This window comes from Natrix helvetica (assembly GCF_964273705.1).
Source record: "Natrix helvetica genome assembly, chromosome: 1".
NCBI classification, from domain to species: Eukaryota; Metazoa; Chordata; class Lepidosauria; order Squamata; family Natricidae; genus Natrix; species Natrix helvetica.
The window spans coordinates 68,558,577-68,580,930 of NC_138548.1; the positions used below are offsets into that span (position 1 = coordinate 68,558,577).

The 22,354-nt window shown below is 37.6% G+C and overlaps 1 protein-coding gene across 1 annotated transcript in view; it reads left to right on the plus strand.

The window, feature by feature from the left end:
- RYR3 (ryanodine receptor 3) overlaps positions 1 to 22,354 on the plus strand; it is a 334,068-nt gene that overhangs the window by 290,537 nt on the left and 21,177 nt on the right. The window contains exons 85-93 of the mRNA XM_081937281.1: positions 411 to 539; positions 3,517 to 3,621; positions 5,806 to 5,887; positions 6,174 to 7,480; positions 11,455 to 11,513; positions 13,605 to 13,773; positions 14,360 to 14,446; positions 15,300 to 15,497; positions 17,766 to 17,896. Of these exons, the coding sequence (XP_081793407.1) occupies positions 411 to 539; positions 3,517 to 3,621; positions 5,806 to 5,887; positions 6,174 to 7,480; positions 11,455 to 11,513; positions 13,605 to 13,773; positions 14,360 to 14,446; positions 15,300 to 15,497; positions 17,766 to 17,896 (2,267 nt within the window). The remainder of the gene's footprint in view (positions 1 to 410; positions 540 to 3,516; positions 3,622 to 5,805; positions 5,888 to 6,173; positions 7,481 to 11,454; positions 11,514 to 13,604; positions 13,774 to 14,359; positions 14,447 to 15,299; positions 15,498 to 17,765; positions 17,897 to 22,354) is intronic.

Below are 22,354 nucleotides of genomic sequence, written 5' to 3' on the forward strand. Positions count from 1 at the left end.
GGTTCTTTTCTACAAGAACCTTTAATAAACAGCATAAATCTGTTCATTATGTCTTACAGTTTGTATGGGGGTATATTTTGGGTTAAGAGTGTTTTGTTTCAAAGTGTTTTAAATGCATATTGTGATGTAAAACTAAACTTAATTGAAAGGCAGTATAGAAGGTGTTTTAAAGTAGTGTATAGTGACTGAAATAATAAAATATGCTCTTTTGGACTTTTTTAAAGTGAATAGTTTTCTATTTGCTATTGTTTGCATTCAGAATTCATTGGAGTAGATACAGGTTTTATCATAATAACTAGAAAAATGATAAATATAAAAATGATACATATATACTACTATTTATTTTTGGAATACTGTTTGATTATTACTTCATTAATATATACAGGAAAAACTACATATTTTTTTCTTAGGAATCAATCAGTGATTTTTATTGGTACTACTCTGGCAAAGATATAATTGATGAATCTGGACAACATAACTTCTCTAAGGCTTTGGCTGTAACCAAGCAGATTTTTAATTCACTAACTGAATATATACAAGTAGGTGAAATCTTTCTGTTTGATACAATATTTGCTGACATGAACGAATAGATGGATGACATGAATGGATGCTAAAGATTTACTGGAATTAGTGGAATTTCATGATTACTACCATTTGTAAAATCATTTTTAAATCAAGCAAGCAAGAAAGAATGAAGATAATATCTACAGGTTCTTTATGGGGATTCTGAGTCATCCAGGCCATGGTTGTCCCAAAAGTGCTTTTTTAAGAGGCAACTGGACTTTTTAACAAACTGTATCACTGTTTGGTTTGGTGGCAGCAGTGCCTCAGATAGAAGAGCCATACGGAGAGTGGTGAGAACAGCTGAGAAGATTATAGGAAACCCACTTCCCGTTATTTAGGATGCTACTTATAAGCGCAATATGCTTAGAGCACTTTATGGTCTGTTTCTGTTTCTGCTCTGGGAGGAGGTTTTGAAGTATTTCTAGCAGGACTATCAGAGTCTGTAAGAGCTTTGTTCCCTATGCCATCCATCTGGTAAACTCGCAAGATTTGTTTTTCTCACCATGTACATGTATACATCTGAACTCGACCGTGTTGTTTCTCTGTGTCATATAATATATGTGGGTATACTGTATGCATATTTGTTTATTTATTTAGTTATGTTTATGTAGTGTATATTGGAGGTGCTGACCTTTGAGAGCTGTATGCAATGAAATTTGATTTTAATATATGCTGATTAGTATAGATTTAAAGTGACAATAAAGTTATTCTAAGTCTAAGACGAAGACTTTCTGGTGTTTTTTTGAAGACTTTTCGCTTCTCATCCAAGAAGCTTCTTCACCTCTGCTTGAATGAGAAGTAAAATGTCTTCAAAGAAACACCAAAAGGTTCAGTTGACTCTTGAAAAAACACCTTTGGGACTACTGGCGTGTTATTCTCCAACATCTTTTTATATATAGTAGTTGGGGTGGGGGGGAGAAAACTGAGATTTTACATCTCTTAAAAATATATATTTTCTTCCAAGCTAAAGAATTGGACAAGGATATAAAGAGAATTAATTCTTTGACAGAGTTTTAATGAAAATTTCAGTTCATTTTACCCCTTTATAGCATGTTGTAAGTAAAAATTAGTTATGTTTGATAACAAGGTTTCTAATCCTCCTTTCCAAATCGCTGTTTACAATTTATATCCCAATTCCTTTTATTAAACCAGTACATATATATATTGTTCACTATATCCCTTGTCACTTCATTGTCATTGTTATAGTTATTATTTATTAACAGAAATTCATTCATTAATTACATCAAATTTCCTCTCATCAAACCAACACATGTATGTACCTTATCAATTATTTATTTAACATAGCACTCTAGAGATTACTAAATTACTAATCACTAATTACTACAATTAAATAATTTTTTATTATCAACTTTCATATATCAGCCTGTATCCTTCCAGTAATAATACAGTCTTATTTCTTTTCTCATTTGTGGAATTGATCTTCTATTTATTTCTTTAATAATTTTTTTGTGGACTTCTCTCCGCAGCTTGTTGCTTGTAGCATCACTTAAGTAATATCGATGCCCTCCATCTGCTATTTAAATCACCTTATCTTTGGTTGCCAATCGTGCTTCTCTTTAAATCCATTGTTTTTCCTTTTTTTCCTTCTTCCATGCCTTGAGATCCAGGGTAGAGTTCCTGTCGATCTAATTCCCTTTTCCATACTCCCCTTTTCGCATTTTCAACCACGTTCACTCCACTGGTAAAGTAATCAGTTGTCTTGTCTTTATAATCATTATCCCCTTCAATTTTTGGGACTCTGACCCCATCATTTTTTGCTGTTATAAACTCTAATTTTTCCATCTTCTTCTCAATTCTCTCTGTTATTTCTAATAAATTTTGAATTCCAGCCAAGTTGTTTTGCAAAGTTATTGTTTCTTTTGAATATTGTGCCATTTTGGCAAGCTGGTAGATACTGCCACTCTGACTTTCAAGGCTTCTTATATTAAATTAGCTTAAATGCAAGTTCATTAATTATCTTCAAAAAAGAGAGCTATGTTTCTTTTTCTCTCCCACTGCCAGTAAGACTCTCAAAGTGCACCTATAAAAACATTCATGCCCTTGCTTCTTATCACTTTCTATAAACAAGTTGCTGAGCCTCAAGATACAAAGTGAGATCAAAAGGAAAAGGGAAAGTACATTGTTTCAAAAACTCAAGCCTCCAGCCTCCAAGTGGCAGTATTGCTTCCCATTCTCTAATGTTATTTCAAACTTAAAAGAAACAGAGTTCTTAAACAAAATTAATAGCAAGAAATAAAAGTCCTAGTTGAAATAAAGAAGAAGACTTTAATCCATAGATTAAAAAATTAAAATAAAAAATAGAAGAAAAACTGATCCGTTCTCTTTTTAAAAAAAAAAGTTGTGAGCACTTCAATCCACAAAGTAGAATTACAAAGAAAAAGAAACACACTATCCAAAGCAATCCAATATAGGTTAATTTCGCCGCTTGTTTTCTTCTGTTTTCGGATTTAATTTAACTTAAAAATTTTTTTTGGGGGGGGCAGTATTTTCCCAAAAAGTAAAGTTTCCTCACCAGATGGACACACTTTCTCTTTCCGCTTCCCTTCCGTTCCGGAGCCATCTCAACTTCATCAGCCTGAGGCTGGACTTTTTGTCGCCGGCTTGAAGAACTTCTCTTGGATCGATCAGGGACTTTGCGGTGTCCCTGAGATCAGCAAGACATATTCTTCCTGTTCACCATCTCTACGGAACGGTTTAGGTCTGATTGGACCATCCAGTGGCAAAAGTATCGGCAGCAGTCTCAGAGCATCGAGACCGCACGTCCGTATCATCATGATGTTGGCTCCTCCTTCAAGCTTTATATTGTTCATTGTTGCGAAATTGTCAGTTCTTTGTAGATTTAGAGCATGCTATCAATAATTAAATAATAACAATACTTATTGGCATAGATGCTTAAAAAGAAAACTTAAAAACATCATTCTTTAATTGTAGGGGCCTTGCATTGGAAATCAGCAGAGTTTGGCTCACAGTAGACTATGGGATGCAGTTGTTGGCTTTCTCCATGTTTTTGCTAACATGCAAATGAAGCTTTCACAGGTAAATTTTATTCATCATCTTTGCTGAAAATGTAAAAGAATTAATCAAGTGTATACATTTTATTTCATATTTCATAAAGTAAGGTTTGTGGGTATAGAAATAAGCATCACAGCCATATGCCTGCTTATTTATCCCACTAGTCTCCCACCACACAGACACATTCTGTATGCTGTATAGTACTAAGTGCTATAATCCTGATTTGAATTAAACCAGAGATGCTGGTTCCCCACCTGAAATGGGGAAGCTCAAATTTGATCTATTAGAGAATCAGGATTTCTGATTTAGGTGAACACGGGATTGAAACACAACAAAGATCACATTAGAACTTAAGAACATAAGATTTTGATAGTGGCTCGCTCTCAGAGCTTGCCATTTAATTCCTGAATGTTTCATTACCTGGCTAGGTAACATCATCAGTTTGAGTTTTTAGAAGTGTCTTGTCCTATTCTCCTTTAGCATGTATATATCTTGTGTGCCAGTATGGTCAGTTGACCATTTGTTTGGTGCTATATTTAAATTCTGAGATGCTGATTGGTTCCTTGTTGATCGGTCGTTTAAATGGTCTGGTTTCTTATGTGTTCATATGCTGGATCTAAATAAATATGCTTGTTAATTATCCTTTTGTAGAGTACCAGGCTTCAATAAATTCACATGTGTGGCAGATGTTGGCATGGTTGATGATTTTTGTTCCTTCCCAATAAAACTGGTGGTGTTCATTGTCAATGTTGGCTTGAGATCAGGGATTTTTGGTCATGCTGTTTAACTGCTAGCCGATGTTCATGAATTCCTGTTTTCAATTGTCTTCCTATTTTTCCAACATAGATTTGTTTACAATTATCACATTTTTAATGCTGTATAATGTTGTATATGTTGTATATTATGTTGCTGTTTATATAAGCTAAAGAGGAATAGGACAAAACACTTCTACAAAACTCCCACTTATGAAGTTATCCAGCCTGGTAATGAAACATTCAGGAAGTAAATGACAAGCTCGGAGAGCAAACCACTACCAAAATCTAAAACCTGAGCAACAAATATTTTCTGTTATTTCAATGTAAGACTTTGATTAGAAGGTTAAACAAAGGCTGTTGTGATCTAGTATTATAAATCACAGGTTGGCCAGTTAAATGCACCAAGAAAGCCCAAAAGTGTGTATAGAAGACAAATCACTCTCTACTACAGTTACTCCCTAACAATTGGTATTTAAGGTAGGCTGCTTCTGATTCAAGAGATGGTAGATAGTTAATAAGATTAGCAGCAATTGATAATCCGATTCTTCATATATATTCTTTCTTTCAATACACTGATGCTAGTTAATCCCATAGTTTAATGTACTTTGTGTAAAAAAAAAAGCAAAAATAAAATGTCTAGCACAAGATAGTTTTTTACAATATGTGTAATTTATCTGCCAATGTCCATCACATTATCCTATTTATTCCAACATCAAGAGTACTTCCTATGTGCCTTAGGAAATGTCCCTTTGATGTTTCTTGAGAAGGCATACATTTTAAAAAATGGCATGGATCCATTTCCTTCCAGAAATTCACAGAATAATTTCCTGTCACTAAAACGCAGCTTTTGCTATTCCTATTTCTTTTTCCACCCTTCTTAATATGTCTTATACTGTTCTGGATAATTGTCTAATCTTCTGGGGCAGATTTCACAGAGATAAGACATTATGGGAAAGAAGAAACTGGATAATGATATAATGCCTTGATCTTGAAAGTGGCCTCTTGTTCATGGGGCATCTTAATATAACCCAGGCACCGAAATCTTTTAGTGTAATTGTGCAGTGTTATTCCAGATATCCTTTTACCTGGCATAGTACTTCAGCGATCAGCTGCATTTATTTATAAAAATTCTGCTATCTTCTTTGGTTCCAAAGTGCCTTCTTTGAGTTGATCTCATATTCGGCCCCTAAGGTGTTTAGTTAAAAGGAAACAGCTGCTATGGAAGATTGCTGCTTGACACTCTGGAATTGGTAGATTGCCATGTATCCTCAATGGAATAGATAAGGTAGATTTCATTGTTCTATGCCTTACCTTGGATAGCATTTTCTGCACTTAAGCATTCTGCCAGACACACATAGCTCATTGGTTCCAATCATGTAAAACATAACCATGGTAAATTGAGATGTTGTTTATATCATTTTAAAAGTAAATGTTAACTTTATTTGTATCTTAGGATTCCAGCCAAATTGAATTGCTGAAGGAATTACTGGATCTTCTGAAGGATATGGTGGTGATGCTGTTGTCACTGCTTGAAGGTGGAATCTTTTTTAAAGTGTTATTCCTTCCATTCCTATAAGTCACAATAAAATTAATTTGGAAAAAAAAACACCTTCTCATTTTAAGCTATTGTATCTACAACAGTAATTCTGCCTTGTAACTTGAAAAAGAAATTGCAATAGATTTAAACATATAGTTGAACAGTGGTTGCAAAGCTAATTTAAAGCAACATTATACAACTGGAAATAGTTGTAATCATTTCTAAAGGTACATTAAACATTATATATGCACTTCAATTAAATAATGATTACATTTGTGATTTAGGTAACATTGTAAACGGCACAATTGGCAAACAGATGGTAGATACACTGGTCGAGTCATCTAGCAACGTAGAAATGATTTTGAAGTTCTTTGACATGTTTCTCAAGCTGAAAGATTTAACAAGCTCAGAAGCCTTCAAAGAGTATGATTTGGAAGGAAAAGGAATAATCTCAAAGAAGGAGTTTCAAAAAGCCATGGAAGGTCAGAAGCAGTATATGCAATCAGAAATTGACTTTCTGCTGTCCTGTACAGAAACTGATGAAAATGATATGTTTAACTATGTTGATTTTGTTGAAAGATTTCACAAGCCAGCCAAAGATATTGGGTTTAATGTGGCAGTGCTCTTAACCAATCTCTCAGAACACATGCCAAATGATTCACGCCTTCAAACTCTATTACATCCGGCAGAAAGTGTCCTAAATTATTTTGAACCTTATCTGGGACGCATTGAGATCATGGGTAGTGCCAAGAAGATAGAACGGGTTTATTTTGAGATTAGTGAATCCAGCAGGACCCAGTGGGAAAAGCCCCAAGTTAAAGAATCAAAAAGGCAGTTTATTTTTGATGTTGTAAACGAAGGTGGAGAGCAAGAAAAAATGGAGCTTTTTGTCAATTTCTGTGAGGACACCATTTTTGAAATGCAGTTGGCGTCTCAGATCTCTGAAACTGATACAATTGACAGACTTGAGGAAGAGAATGAAGCTTGCTATCTGAGGGAGGTTGGAGAAGGCGAGAAAGAAGAACAATCTTTTGAATCAGCTTCAGCATTTGCAATGGCATGTGACGCAGTAAAGAAATATGCTGCCACAATTCTCAAGATCATTAGACTGAAAAATCTAAGGAAACAATATAGAAAAGTGAAAAAAATGACCTTTAAAGAACTGGTGAAAGTGTCCTTTTCTTCTCTTTGGATGCTATTTATAGGATTCTTCCAAATGTTTCTTACTATGATATGGAGCATTTTTCAGATTCTTTGGAGTACTGTGTTTGGTGATGGCCTAGTTGAAGGGGCCAAAAACATAAGAGTTACCAAAATTCTTGGAGATATGCCTGATCCAACACAGTTTGGTATTCATGACGATGTGCTCGAAGCAGTGGACATTTTGGAACACGGCATTGCGGCTGAAATCGTGCAATTTGTAAAAAAAGAAAAGGGAGAAAGTGACCTCTTATCAGATATTTTTGATATTTATACAAAAAAGGAAAGTGGATCAAAACATGGTCTTGGCCTTGGGGACATTGCTGGTATTATTGGATCAGAAACACCCCCTTCTTTGGAAAGTGCAGTTCGTAAGAAGAAGAAAATTCAGGTATGTAAAACAATGCAGGTGTTTGTGTATGATAGATGGATGGATGGATAGATGGGTGGGTGGGTGGGTGGGTGGATGAGAGAGACAGAGAGATAAAGAGAGAGATAAGATAGATAAAATATTATATATATATATATATATATATATATATATATATATATATATATATATATATATATATATATATATATATATATATATATATATATATATATATATATTAGATAGATGTTTTTTAATCTAATGGATTAAAAATTAGAATTCTATAAATTTTAGTAAAATATTTGTAACAGTTTAATATGATGCATTAAAAGACCATTGAAGCTATGCTGAGATATATTTTAAAGGTCTTAAGTCTTTTCATTCAGTAAAATCTGTTTCCATATGATAGTACAAACAATGGTGCTATCCCCCCCCCCCCCCCCAATAGCTTCTTGGTGCATTATTATCATTGGTGATTCTACTCAATTAGCCACTCTAAAATATTCAATCTGTTCTCTATGGTGTTGCCATTACTGCTGCTGCTATATTCCATTCCTCTGGAAAGAAAGGTTTATCTGATAATGTTGTAAGTCACCTGATGGCTTCTATTTCTCTACACCTCTTGCATGCGCAGCCCATGGCCTTAATGTGGCTGTGCAGCATCCCAATATCATATCACTGAAGTCAAACTGGCAACTTTTCAGCAGCACAATATTTTTTTCTTAAGGGTAGGATGGAGAGCAGGATGCCATTAGTTCTCATGCTGTTAAGAAGTCTAGTATGTAGTCATTTTCAAAACAATCTATATGTATAGGCTGTCCTGCCTTCAAAAGGAGACATTTGTCCCCCATTGTACCTCAGAAAAAGCACAAAAAAGAATCAGAATTGTATTGTTTAATTTATCTCTAGATTGCCTTGTCTGAGCTCACTAAAAATCTTATCTTAGAATTTTCAATTTATTTCTAATAAGGGTTATTAATCAGAGCTTTGAGGCACATATTCTTTAAAACAATGATTTCTGATTCTGGTTGCTACTCAGAAGTCTGAGAAGGAACCAAATAGCTTCCATTTTTGATACAGCAACCCCAATGTTTGACATTGTCTTTTTTGGACTCTAGTCATTGGGACAGGACATTTAGCAAGATCTACTGTCTGACTTAGGATGGTAATGTAGAACTGGAAATAATCAGTCTACAAATCATACTGCACCCCAAATTAACAGAGAGTTTCCAGGAAGTTCACGTAAATGTTAAAAACAACTATCAGAGAATAACAACGCCTACTGCATTCCATAAGAGAATGTCTACCTAGCTGACCTCTCCACCCTCACCCCAGTGCCTCAAACCATCCAATAAAAGAAGACTGGGAGGTCACACAATATTGTTAAAAACAGGGATTAGAGAGCAGTGATGGCAAAACTATGGCACGCATGCCACAGGTGGCATGCGGAGACATTTGTCAGGGCATGTGAGTCGCTGCCCTGTTAGCTGGCCAGCGCGCATGCGCCGCCTGGCCAGCTGAGTTCACCCTTTTTAAAGCCATTTTTTGCCCTCCCCAGGCTCCAGAGGCTTCATAGGAGCCTGGGGAGGGCGAAAAGAGCCTTCCCCGCTCCCCCCACAGAGGCCCTCTGGAGGCTTCAAGAGCTTCCCTGAAGCCTCCGGAGTGCAAAAAAACGGCCCTACGGGCAAACTGGAAGTTCAGGAATGGACTTCCTGTTTGCTCAGAAGGTCATTTTGACTGCTCTGGAGGCTTCAGGGAAGCCTCTTGTAGGTCCCTGAAGCGTCCGGAAGTCACTTCAGGTTTGCTTGGAGGGTCGTTTTGACTGCTTCGGAGGCTTCAGGGAAGTGTCCTGAAGGTCCCTGAAGCCTCCGGAGGGCTTCTGGGGGGGTGGGGGAGGCTGTTTTCACCCTCCCCATGCTCCTATAAAGCCTCTGGAGCCTGGGGAGGGCGAAAAAAGCATGGAAAAACGGGGGGTTGCGCCTCTAGTGTGCGCATGCACACTGGCGGGGTCGCACATTGCATTATGGGTATGGCACGCCTGCACTTGACCCCCCTGTGCTCCCCCCACTTATGGCACGTGAGCCAAAAAAGGTTCGCCAATGCTGGATTAGAGCATGACAGTGAAGGCGAATATATACACAGAGAGGTAAGTATACTGGATAAGGCTTTAGGAAATCTTCTGAATTTAATTTCTATAGCCACCCATCTTTGCAAACAATTCCGGGCAGCTCACAATTAACAAACATATATTACCTTAAAATCTTTTAAACATTTTAAAACAATAAAAAGTAAAACAGTAAAAACCATTAAAACAATAAAAAAATAAAGCATCTAATTGGAATACATGCAAAGCAAGTCATCTGACCTGCAAACTATGTAGCCAGGAGATGAGTCCCTTGGCACATGTAGTGCCCCAGGCTTAGGAGCATAGACAGGTTTTAAAACTTTATGGAAGGTTACCAAGGTTGGGGTCAGTAGTGGGTTCACAATATAATACAATACAATACAATACAATACAATACAATACAATACAATACAATACAATACAATACAATACAATACAATACAATAGTAGAGTTGGAAGGAACCTTGGAGGTCTTCTAGTCCAACCCCCTGCCTAGGCAGGAAACCCTATACCGTTTCAGACAGATGGCTATCCAACATCTTCTTAAAGACTTCCAGTGTTGGGGCATTCACAACTTCTGGAGGCAAGCTGTTTCACTGATTAATTGTTCTAACTGTCAGGAAATTTCTCCTCAGTTCTAAGTTGCTTCTCTCCTTGATTAGTTTCCACCCATTGCTTCTTGTTCTACCCTCGGGTGCCTTGGAGAATAGTTTGACTCCCTCTTCTTTGTGGCAACCCCTGAGATATTGGAACACTGCTATCATGTCTCCCCTAGTCCTTCTTTCTCTTAAGCTAGACATACCTAGTTCCTGCAACCGTTCTTCATATGTTTTAGTCTCCAGTCCCCTAATCATCTTTGTTGCTCTTCTCTGCACTCTTTCTAGAGTCTCCACATCTTTTTTACATCGTGGCGACCAGAACTGAATGCAGTATTCCAAGTGTGGCCTTACCAAGGCATTATAAAGTGGTATTCACACTTCACGTGATCTTGATTCTATCCCTCTGTTGATGCAGCCTAGAACTGTGTTGGCTTTTTTGGCAGCTGCTGCACACTGCTGGCTCATATTTAAATGGTTGTCCACTAGGACTCCAAGATCCCTTTCACAGTTACTACTACTGAGCATGGTACCACCTATACTGTACCCGTGCATTCCATTTTTGTTGCCTAAATGTAGAACCTTACTCTTTTCACCATTGAATTTCATTTTTTGGGGCAGTAAGGTGCGGTACGGCCGTACCAGTAGTAGCCAGGAGCAGCAGCCACCGTACCAGTATGGTGGCTCATTTGGCCCACCCGCCCGCGTTGCATAACTGTTTATAAGGCAACTGGCCAATTGCGTTGCCCGCACGGTGTGCAGTACCTGCGTGACCTCTGCTGAGCAGTTTGGTGTCACAGGGAGGTGGCATGCACATGTGTGCGCAGTGTGCATACCTGACTAGGACATCCAGCCCCATGCACAGCGTACCGGTTTCAATGGGGTCCGGAACCCACCACTGGTTGAGGTCATTCTAATATTTGAAGGGAGGAGGTTCCATAGAAAAGGAGCTGCTGTAGAAAAAGCTTGTCTTCTACTCCCTGTCAGCCAACATTATTTGGCTGATTGGATCTGCAGCATGGTCACCCTGTTTGATCTAGTTGTACAGATAGAAACTCTGGAAGAAAGGGGATCCCTCAGGTACCCTGGTCCCAAGCCATGTCCAAATTTTTACACAAAACATTTTATGTGAAAACACAAACACACAACATTACACACAACATTTTCAGGCAAACAGTCATCAACATGGTTTTAATTAATTGAAACATTCATAATTAATTGGATAATATTATCATAATATTAAAATTCTGTATATTTTACAAAAATTTCAGCTACCTGAAGTTACAAGGGATGATGAATCAGAAACAAGAACAGAATCTGAGAAGGCTGAGTAAGCTATGTATAGTTAAACACTGTTGGTGTTTTTTTTATGTTAAAAAATGTGGTTGAAGAAACTTTATGAATATTTTGAATGAGGGTGTTTAAAAATTGTACGATGAAACAGTCAACTTTTCCCTCCATATTTTAACTCCAGTTAATTCTAATGGAACTGACAGACAGAAACTTTATTTTTGTCATTCATCAATAAAAATGCATTCGATAAAACAAACAAAGCAAAGTTAAATCCCAACAACAATGACTAATGGCAATCGTTGTGATGGAAGCTCCCACAATATAGCTTTTAGAGAGAAAACCTTATTATGGTTTAGTAAATAGTACAAATAACAAGTGTTCCAAAAAAAGGATAAAAAAGGGTAATCAGCTGATGCCTTGTAGAATTAGTAGTGCAAAAGAACCTGGGTTTGGTTTCAATAACACCTTTGTCACAGTGTTGCTTTCTAACAAAATACTTGAAAACCAAAGAATTTTTTTTTGTTATTAATAGAGATAGTTTATAGAATTGCCTGAAAATTCAATCCAAGAGCAAAAAAATACATCTTAATTACGGACAGTCTTTGATTTACAACCACAATCAGGATTGTAAAATACATTGTTAAGTAGTGTAATTGTTAAATGAGGCATCATGTGACTGCACCCAGTTTTGCAACCTTTTTTGCTGATGTCATTAAGTGAGACAGCACATGATTGTGATTTGCAGCTTTTGCTGCCCCATGCTGACTTTCATATCTGCGAAGGTTACAAATAGCTATCATTTAACCCCAGGATGCAGCATCAGACATAAACGTGAGCCAGTGGTCGGTTACAACCGGTACACCCCGGTATCAGGTACCGTTCTGGTATGGTGCATCAGGTACCATTCTGGTATGGTGCTCCGGAGGGCCCACCCACCCACCCACCCGCGCTCCTTACCGATATTTGAGGTTTTGTGGGCTTCCACACACGGAGCGTATGGCATCTGCGCGATACTCCACCAAGCAGCTGGAGCATCGCAGGCAGTAAGTATTTGGTGGAAGCCCGGTCCCGTTGCACCATACTGGGATCCGGAACCCACCACTGACTTGAGCCCATTGCTAAGACTCTGGGCTACAGTTACGTGGCTGCAAAAATGCTACAGTGGTTTTATATATGTGGAAAATCACATTTTTCAAACCAATTGTGACTTCTAATGATTGCTAAACAAATGGTCCTAAGTCAATGACCACCTGTATGGTTTTGTTCACGTTTGCACTCCTTTTTTAGTTATATCAACACAATAATTTGTATTTTTGAATTTAAAAATATATATTTAAATTTTATATTTAAAATTATCTAACTCTCCTTAACATTAGAAATGCATTTATACTTACTCTCAAACTATATAATATTTAAACTGTTATGCAACTGCTGTTTCACCATATATGTTTGTACACAATCCCCTTGACTGTCACTGGCAAGATTACTAGTATTAAGAAGCAAAATTTCAAAGTCAAGAAAATAATAAATGTGATCTGTTTCCACTGTAGTTTGAAAACTGATTACACATTATTATTGTTGCATATTTTTTATTGTTATCATCTATTAAGCTGTTGTTTATGGAGTATTAGCCCAGATAAATTCTTATGTCTTGCAAGCGCTACAACTGCAGAATGTAAACCATGGGAATATATTAAAAGGCACCTTCATGCACAACAAACATCTGATTGGAAATTTTAATGGGATAAGTGTGCTAATACAGAGGAAATTGGCAATTAAAAGCTGATCCTGGCCACTCTTATCCTACTAATTTGTATTTTCCATGTAATATGCAATTAAAATGTTACTATTATGCAGCTTCTGTACTTTTCTAAATTTTGTTTGCCTTGCCAAATGAAAAAAATTAAACAGAGGAAATTGCTAGGATGCATGCATTCATTAACATTTGTATATAAAATGCTTTTTGGGATATTACAAAAATTCATATATGTATATTGAAAAATGCATGTCTTCACATTCATCTGTCCTAAACGTTTACTTTTTAATTAACTTTGTACAACGTCTGACTTTCCATGGTTTATATCGGGGCATTGTAAAAATCTAATTCATAACATGTCATTTCCTATAGCATGGAGGATGGTGAAAAACACGATAAGATAAAGGATGATGTATACTCTGAATATTTGGAAGTTGAAGAACCTAAGAGAAGAAAACGACATGGACACAAGTTAGAGAAGCCAGAAGCAGTTATGGCTAATTTTTTTAAAGTACTGGAGATCTATCAGACAAAAGTTTTGGTATGTTGAATCTCTTTTAAATAATAGCGCTTTAAACTTAAAAGGGATTGTGAGGGCTCAGCGGTTATAGACGCTGAGCTTGTCAACTGGAAAGCTGACAGGGTAGGTTCAAGACAGGGTAGAGTTCCTGTTACTTGTCCCAGTTCCTGGCAACCTAGCAGATCAAAAACATGAGTGTGAGTAGATAAATAGGTACCACTTTAGTGAGAAGGTAGCAACATTACACGTACCTCGGCATATAGTCAAACTGGTCACAGGCCCACTGAAGTGTTTTTGGACAATGCTGGCTAAGAAATGGAGGGCAGCACTGCCCCCTAGTGTTGAACATGAATGGGCAGGGCAAACCTTTACCTTTATTTTAAACTTAACAACTGGGCTCTGTGTGGCCTTTTGTAAGACAGATTGAAAAGGGAAAGAAAAATTTGACATGAAATATAATTAACATTAATATAATCAGTTTAATTGAAACAAATATAGTTATTATGATTTGAAGTTTGAAAAATTATATAGATTTCCTTATATAACATTTTAGATCTGAACCTTCTTTATGAACTAATTACATTCTTTATGTTTTTTGTTTCTCCAGCACTATTTGGCAAGAAATTTCTACAATTTAAGATTTCTTGCACTTTTTGTTGCCTTTGCCATCAATTTTATTCTCCTCTTTTACAAGGTAATGTAAATATATCTATCCTATGCATAGTGTCTAAATTTTCAGAGTGATATTTACAACATTGAAAATCTTAGCTACAGATATAGTATTATTACTATAAATTAGATAATGAAAGTGAATACTAATTTTATAGCTTGAATATTCCAAATACATTGAAGCATAAACAGTTCCATCTATTTGCAAAGAATTGGGCTCCAGGAGAAGCAGAAGAGCAATTGGTAATACTTTCTTAAATTCTTTCTTTTCTCTGCAACCTCCAACATTAATTTATAAGCTGTTCTGAAATATCCTTCAAGAGGCTTGGAAAATCATTCTGGGGATTACAAGGGACAGGAAGATAGGAAACATTTTTCCCTTCCTTTCCACCAACTCCATAGAATCTATTTCCATATCCATCAATAAGTTACTAATTCAATTAAATCACAGAGGTAAAAAATCTTAGTGGCATATTTTAATGTTATGATTGGTTTCTATTTTATTATTTTATACCTCAATAATAATGTTTTACAATTTAAAGTATTCCGTGTGCCCCATACATACTATCTTTGTTATAGGATTTACACTCTGGTAGAGCAGGCTAATTCTATTGTTACCTCGGTTGTTTTCTTTGAGACAATTATAATATTTTATATTGTCATCCACTAATTAATAGAAAAATATAGCATGCTTGCAATAAGGAGACTCATAGCAAGCCATTTGAATTGCTATCACACTAATCCACTGATTTTATATTTCAATAACTTATGCTGTGTTTACAGTAGTATCTTATGTATTTTTATGGCTTTGAGAAGCATTATCTAGGAATGCGTTGCTTTATACCCGTAAGAAGAATGTGTGTATGTGTGAATGACAGGTGACAGAAGAACCATTGGAAGAAATGGAAGAAGATTCTGATTTATGGCAATCTTTAGATGAAGATGAGGATGAAGAAGGAATGGTGTTCTTTGTCTTACAAGAGAGCACAGGTTATATGGCACCGACACTTAGGGCACTTGCTATTATTCATACTATTATTTCTTTCCTATGTGTAATTGGATACTATTATTTGAAGGTTAGTCATTTCCTTTATCTTGATATAGCCATTAATATGTCACTTTCTTGTCATATTACTATTATATAAAGTGATGCATATTTCCTCATTTTTCCATCAAGTCACTTGGCTACTATTTGTTTATTGGTTGGATAGTATTAGAAAATTTGGCAAAACTATGTTTGCCATCATTCCACATGGTTTCAGGAGGCTACGTCTCAGTCTAGTCCAGTGAGAAGAGCTGATGTTTTGGCTTAACCTTTCCTTTTTGGAACTCTGAGAATAATGATAGTAAAAGATTTTGAGAGATAAATGTTTTCCATCCTTCCCTTAAAACCATCCCAGAGACTACCAACCTCAAAAACCATGAAATGAGATCCAGGGTTGGAGAACAATGAGGATCATAAAGAAAATTAAAAGAAAGAATGAAAGACCAAATCAGCAAAATCACAAATGCAAGATATATTGAAACATGGGTAAATTCTGTGTCTTAAATAATGGTAGCATGTCAGACAGTCATAGACAACAGCTTTAAACTTAAGAAGCAACAACTAAGTTCAAACAGCTATCAGCACCCAAACATAAAGTAGAAGATAGGATCAAAAAACAAACCAGAACTCAAGACAATGAGTCCAGAAATACCAGTCAAATTAGACTTAAGTTATATCTTGTTATTAAAGCAAGATTCATCTGGAACAGGATAGTTTTTATATTACTTCCTGCCCAGATGCAGCTAATAATATTAAAAAATGTATACTGAAGACGACAAATGAAAGATAATGTGCAAATCCCTGGACAAAGCACTAATTTATTATACAAGCAAAGTTTTGCTTAAGATTTTATAAGGAAGGTTAGTGCCATATGTGTAGAGAAATATTCCAAATCAACAGGTAGAAAAGGCAGAAGGACATGAGATCCCTGATATAAGGTTCTTCAGAAGTTATGTACTCCATCACTGACGGTTTTTAAAAAGAAATTGGACAGCCATTTCTCTGAAATGGTATAGGGTCTTCTGCTTGAGCAGGGTTTGGACTAGAAGATCTCTAAGGTCCCTTCCAACTCTGTTATTCTGTACTTCTAGAATAAGAGAATCTGGATAGAAAGGGATTTATCAGAATAGTGAAAGTTACAAACTTTCCCTGGAAGCTATTTACTTATTTTCATTTATTCCTGGAGGAAATCTATGTGGTCACTAAGAGTTGACGCTTGATGACACTGATAAATCAATATTGATTTATGTGGCCAGTAATTTCACCAATGGCAACTTTGGGCAATGAATGAATTAAAAAAAAAACAGCAAAAAGTACAAAATAATGCAATACAAATATAATGGGATCGGAAGACAATTGAATTAATTCGATATAATAATAGTCATAATATCAATAAGAAAAGCACATTGACAGACTCCACCAAGCTATGATAGGTGGATATTGAGAAAGAGGGAGAGAAAAAATTACGGATTTGGAGATGTTTATTAAAAGTATTATGGATTGCAAATAGCATTGATAAATCTAAAGGCTGAAGCAAATAAAATGGACTGCTTCCTTTGAGTGATTATTAGCAAGCAGAAACTCGCATATCTGGGTACATGATTCAAATGAATGATGAATTTTGAAAAAGCCTGTGCTTAGGAAGTAAAAGTAAACAAAGACAATGGATCAGGTGGATGAATAAGATCAAAGAAATTACTGGAGTGTTCTTAGAAGAGCTGCAGATCCTGGAAACAATGTGAAATATTCTTTATATAATCAGAAAAGATGGTATCTTAATAACATACATAGATCTTAAATGCATAGATTCCAGTTAATATTAAACATTGTATAGAACTGAAAAAAGTATCCAAGTCTATGCTCACATTTAATCTTATATGTATCCTATGTATTCTTATTTAACTGTACAATTCATGCTAAATAAAAGATCCTTCTTCTGTTAATTTGTTGTAAGCAATATTAGATCCAAATATGCTTATTAATATTTGAAAACGTATTGATCAATAAATACATTGCACTAATCCTGAATCCAATTCAATTTCTATATCAAATAGCATCTATTTTTTATATAATATGGATTATCAGATAGTTGTACATATAGTGAGTTAAAATTGTAACCGTTTTGTAAATAACAATATCATAGTTGTTATAATAATTCACTTTATCTATAATGTTTTTAAAAGCAGATTATTTCAAGTAATTCTATAAATGTTCAGTCAGCTTGAAGTCATTGTAAAATATTTACCTTCATTTCAAAATTTGAGATCACTAAAATACTTCAAAATGTTTTCCCCTAAAGGTTCCCTTGGTTGTATTCAAACGTGAAAAAGACATTGCTAGGAAGCTAGAATTTGATGGTCTATATATTACAGAGCAACCATCTGAAGATGATATTAAAGGGCAATGGGATCGTTTAGTCATAAACACTCCGTAAGTGCCACATTGTATGTTGAATTGCAGTAGGATTTTATTAAGGCTTACTTTGACAGTGTACCCAACATAATTCTGTACAGGTGAAATTATGATATTTTATGTACGATACAAATCACAATTTTGTGTTGATATAGGCACTGACCATCTTCCTATATAGTTCATGAAGGTCGGCACTTTGGTGGTTTGAATCCCTAGTACCGCATAACGGAGTGAGCTCCCATTATTTGTCCCAGTCTGCCAACCTAGCAGTTCAAAAGCATGTAAAAATGCAAGTAGAAAAATAGGGACCACCTTTGGTGGGAAGGTAATAGCATTCTGTGCTCCTTCGGCATTTAGTCATGCTGGCCACATGACCACGGAGACGTCTTCGGACAGCACTGGCTCTTAGGCTTCGAAACGGAGATGAGCACCGCCCTCTAGAGTCGGGAAAGACTAGCACATATGTGTGAGGGGAACCGTTACCTTTATCTAAATAAAATGTATATGTAGCAGCATCGGATGTGGCAAGTTGCTTAAGAGAATTTTGCTTCCCAGAGACCAGAGAATACCACTCATCTGATATAATGCAAGATAACTTTATATGTTCAGTCAGGAAGCAAGAATATGAAATGTGCTCTTTTATTTTTGCCTACATGGAAATTATTTAATGTTGCTCCATATTATCTCTTCACTTCAATGTCTGACTAGAGAAGCAACCCAGAATCGCTATGATGAGATAGAGGGGCCATAAAGATTGAAATAAATAAATATTAGTATTATTCCAATGTAATCTTTTTTTAAGCAGACAACTTACTCCCCACTTTGTGAGGGCTTGGTCCGTCAAGACCTGAACCAAATGCTGATTTGTTAGTAATAATGCATAGATAAAAGCCTTTTTTGCTGCTCAAAGGTTTGAAGGACCCCAACCCCTTATGGCACACAGACAGGAGAAAAAGGAGAAATAATTAAACATTGCTTGTATATTACTTCAATATAACACTTGAACATTGTTGGATTTCTTTTTAATGACCTTTTGACTATTGTGATAAATATATTTAATAGAAAGTTGTAACTTTGCTGCCTCTGAGTCTCTAGTGTTTTCAGAGAGATGTTTGACATGCTTGTTGTTTTATAAAATTTGAGATGAGAAGGACCCCAAAGCAGGGGTGGATTCCTGCCAGTTCTAACCTCTTCTATAGAAGAGGTTCCACAAATCTACAATGCCATTAGGAACCAGTTCCAGCTCCCTCCCCTTGCCCATCCGCACATCATCAAGATGAAGAGCGAGAGGAGGAATTCTGGGAGTTGAAGTCCACAAGTCTTAAAAGCTGTCAAGTTTGAACATCCCTGGGTTTTTTTTTTCTAAAGAGTTATGGATGCAAGGGTCTTGTAACTTGACAGCTTTAAGACTTGCATGCTTCAAATGCCAGAGTTTCTACTTCTAAAACTTTTTGAAACCCACCACTGCCCCAAAGGTACTTTTTTCAAGAGGCAACTGGACTTTCTGGTTTTTCTTTGAAAATGTTTCTCTTCTCATCCAAGAAACTTCTTAAGCTCTGACTGGATAGTGGAAAAAAGAGGGATTTATACTCCTTGCAGACAGCTGGCCATTTGCATCCTTGTAGAGAGTCTTTGAGGCCACCTGGAGGTTTATCTGTGTCATCAAGGTCACCTGAGTAGTATAAATGTGGAGCCTTTTTGGAAGTCTTGAAAGGACTACGTTGTAGACCAGCGATGGCGAACTTTTTTTGGCTCGTGTGCCATAAGTGGGGGGAGTGCAGGAGGGTAGTGTGCAGGTGTGCCGCACCCATAATACAATGTGTGACCCCCCCAGTGCGCATGAGCGCACTACAGGCATGACCTCCCCCATTTTTGCATGCTTTTTTGCCTTCCCCAGGCTCCAGAGGCTTAATAGGAGCCTGGGAAGGGAGAAAACAGCCTCCTCCACCCCTCCGGAGGCTTGAGGGACCTTCAGGACGCTTTCCTGAAGACTCCAGAGCATTCAAAACGAACCTCCGAACAAACCGGAAGTGACTTCCGGTTTGCTCAGAGGGTCGTTTTGAGCGCTCATAAGGCTTGAGGGAGCTTTAGGATGCTTCCCTGAAGCCTCCGGAGCAGTCAAAACAAACCTCTGAGCAAACCGGAAGTGACTTCTGGTTTGCTCGGAGAGTCGTTTTGAGCGCTCCGAAGGCTTGAGGGACCTTTAGGACGCTTCCCTGAAGCCTCCGGAGCAGTCAAAACGACCCCCCGAGCAAACCGGAAGTCCGTTCCCAAACTTCCGGTTCGCCCGTAGGGCTGGTTTTTTGCGCTCCAGAGGCTTCAGGGAAGCTCATGAAGCCTCCAGAGGGCCTCGGGGGGGAGGGGCGAGGCTCTTTTCGCCCTCCCCAGGCTTCTATAAAGGCTCTGGAGCCTGGGGAGTGGGAAAATGCCTTTAAAAAAGGATGAACTCAGCTGGCCAGAGCACACATGCGCGCTGGCCAGCTGACAGGGCAGCACCTCGCATGCCCTGACAAATGGCTCTGCGTGCCACCTGTGGCACGCGTGCCACAGGTTCGCCATCACTGTTGTAGACTGAAGATAGGTGTCGTATCCCTCCCCTCTGATGAGAGACGGCTGTTCAATTTTGACAGATTCAATTCCAAGAAGGCTCCACACCCATTTGCAATACCCAGGTGACCCTATGTGTGATCAAAAACCTCCAGGTGGCCTTAATGACTCTGTATAATATCTATATAATCCCCCCTCTCATTTTCCCACAGTAGAAAATGTGGCAGGCCTGAAGTCCAAGAGGCCAAATATGGCTTCCAGATCTGACAAGCACTTTGTTTTAGGAAAAACGTATGCAGAACTGACGAGTAAACAAATAGTGTTTTGTACAGTACCCATTCCTCCCTGAGAAAACACCTTGTTTCTTCATGAACAGAAATTTGTGAATGAAGTTAAATGAATACAATGAAAGTAATACATTAAAGGATGAATTATGTTTCAGGGAAGAACTTAACTTTTCATCATACTTATCATTGGCTGTAGATATTCATAAATATCTCGCCGCCCCGAGTCCCTTGGTGGAGAGGGTGCGGCATATAAATTAGATTAATAAAAATAAATAAATGTTTTACTTTTAATACTAAGATGCTTGTTTTCTATAAGGATATTTAAAAAACAACAACTAGTAACCCTGTCTCAATAAAATGATGAATAATGAAAAAACCATCAAAGAACAAAAAACAATCAAGTATATAATCAACTATCAATTTAAAGCAGTGGTAGTCAACCTGGTCCCTACCGCCCACTAGTGGGCATTCCAGCTTTCATGGTGGGCGGTAGGGGTTTGCTGTAACTCTGCTTTATAAATTTTATAAAGTAAAGTTACTTCCCGACTTTATAAATCACCATTACTGTGGAACCAGTGAGCAGTTAGAAAATTTTACTGCTAACAGAGATACTAAAGTGGGCGGTAGGTATAAAAAGGTTGACTACCCCTGATTTAAAGTATAAGAATTTTTAGACACATATAATTTTATAGACTAGTTTCTATTTCTTTATAGATATAAATAACTTGAGAGAGAGAGAGAGAAAGGGTTTGTGATCCCAGAGTGGGGAAATAATTTTTAAAAAATGGGGGAACAATAGGAGGCACAGTTTCTATGATGTCATCATTCTCTTGAGCTTTTTTACCCTATTTGATACTCTATGAAAAAAACTTTATTCTAGTGTTTGTACCTTGTGGCATTGAGAGTGGCCAAACGCCAATATTGTGCCACTCTCATTGCATCCGCGGAGAACCGCCCTGCCGCCCTGTTTCGGGTGTCCCGCTCCCTCTTGTTTCAGAGGCCGCGGGAGGCCCCCCTACAGGGCAGGGCAGAGGAATTTGGTAAATATCTGCAGGATAAAATCGCTCAAATCCGGAGAGATTGGGTTCCTGTCAGTGATCCAATGGAGACGTCCATGGCGAGTCTTGAGGTATCGATCTGGGAGGAGTTTGACTTGGTTGCCATCGAGGATTTGGACAGATTGCGTGGACGACTGCGACCCACCACATGTTTATTGGACCCGTGCCCCTCCTGGCTTGTACTGGCATCCTGGGAGGTTACACGAGACTGGCTCCTGGGCCTAGTGAATGCTTCGCTGAGCGAGGGGTCTCTCCCGGCCGCCTTGAAAGAGGCGGTGGTGAGACCCTTGCTCAAGAAGCCTTCCCTGGACCCTTTGGAGCTGGCCAATTATCGTCCTGTCTCCAACCTTCCCTTTTTGGCGAAGGTTGTAGAGAGTGTGGTGGCCTATCAGTTTCCACGACATCTGGAGGAAAATGATTATCTAGACCCGCGCCAGTCCGGCTTCCGCCCCGGTCACAGCACGGAGACGGCCTTGGTCGCGTTGGTGGATGATCTCTGGAGGGCCAGAGACAGAGGTTGTTCCTCTGTCCTGGTCCTATTAGACCTCTCGGCGGCTTTTGATACCATCGACCATGGTATCCTG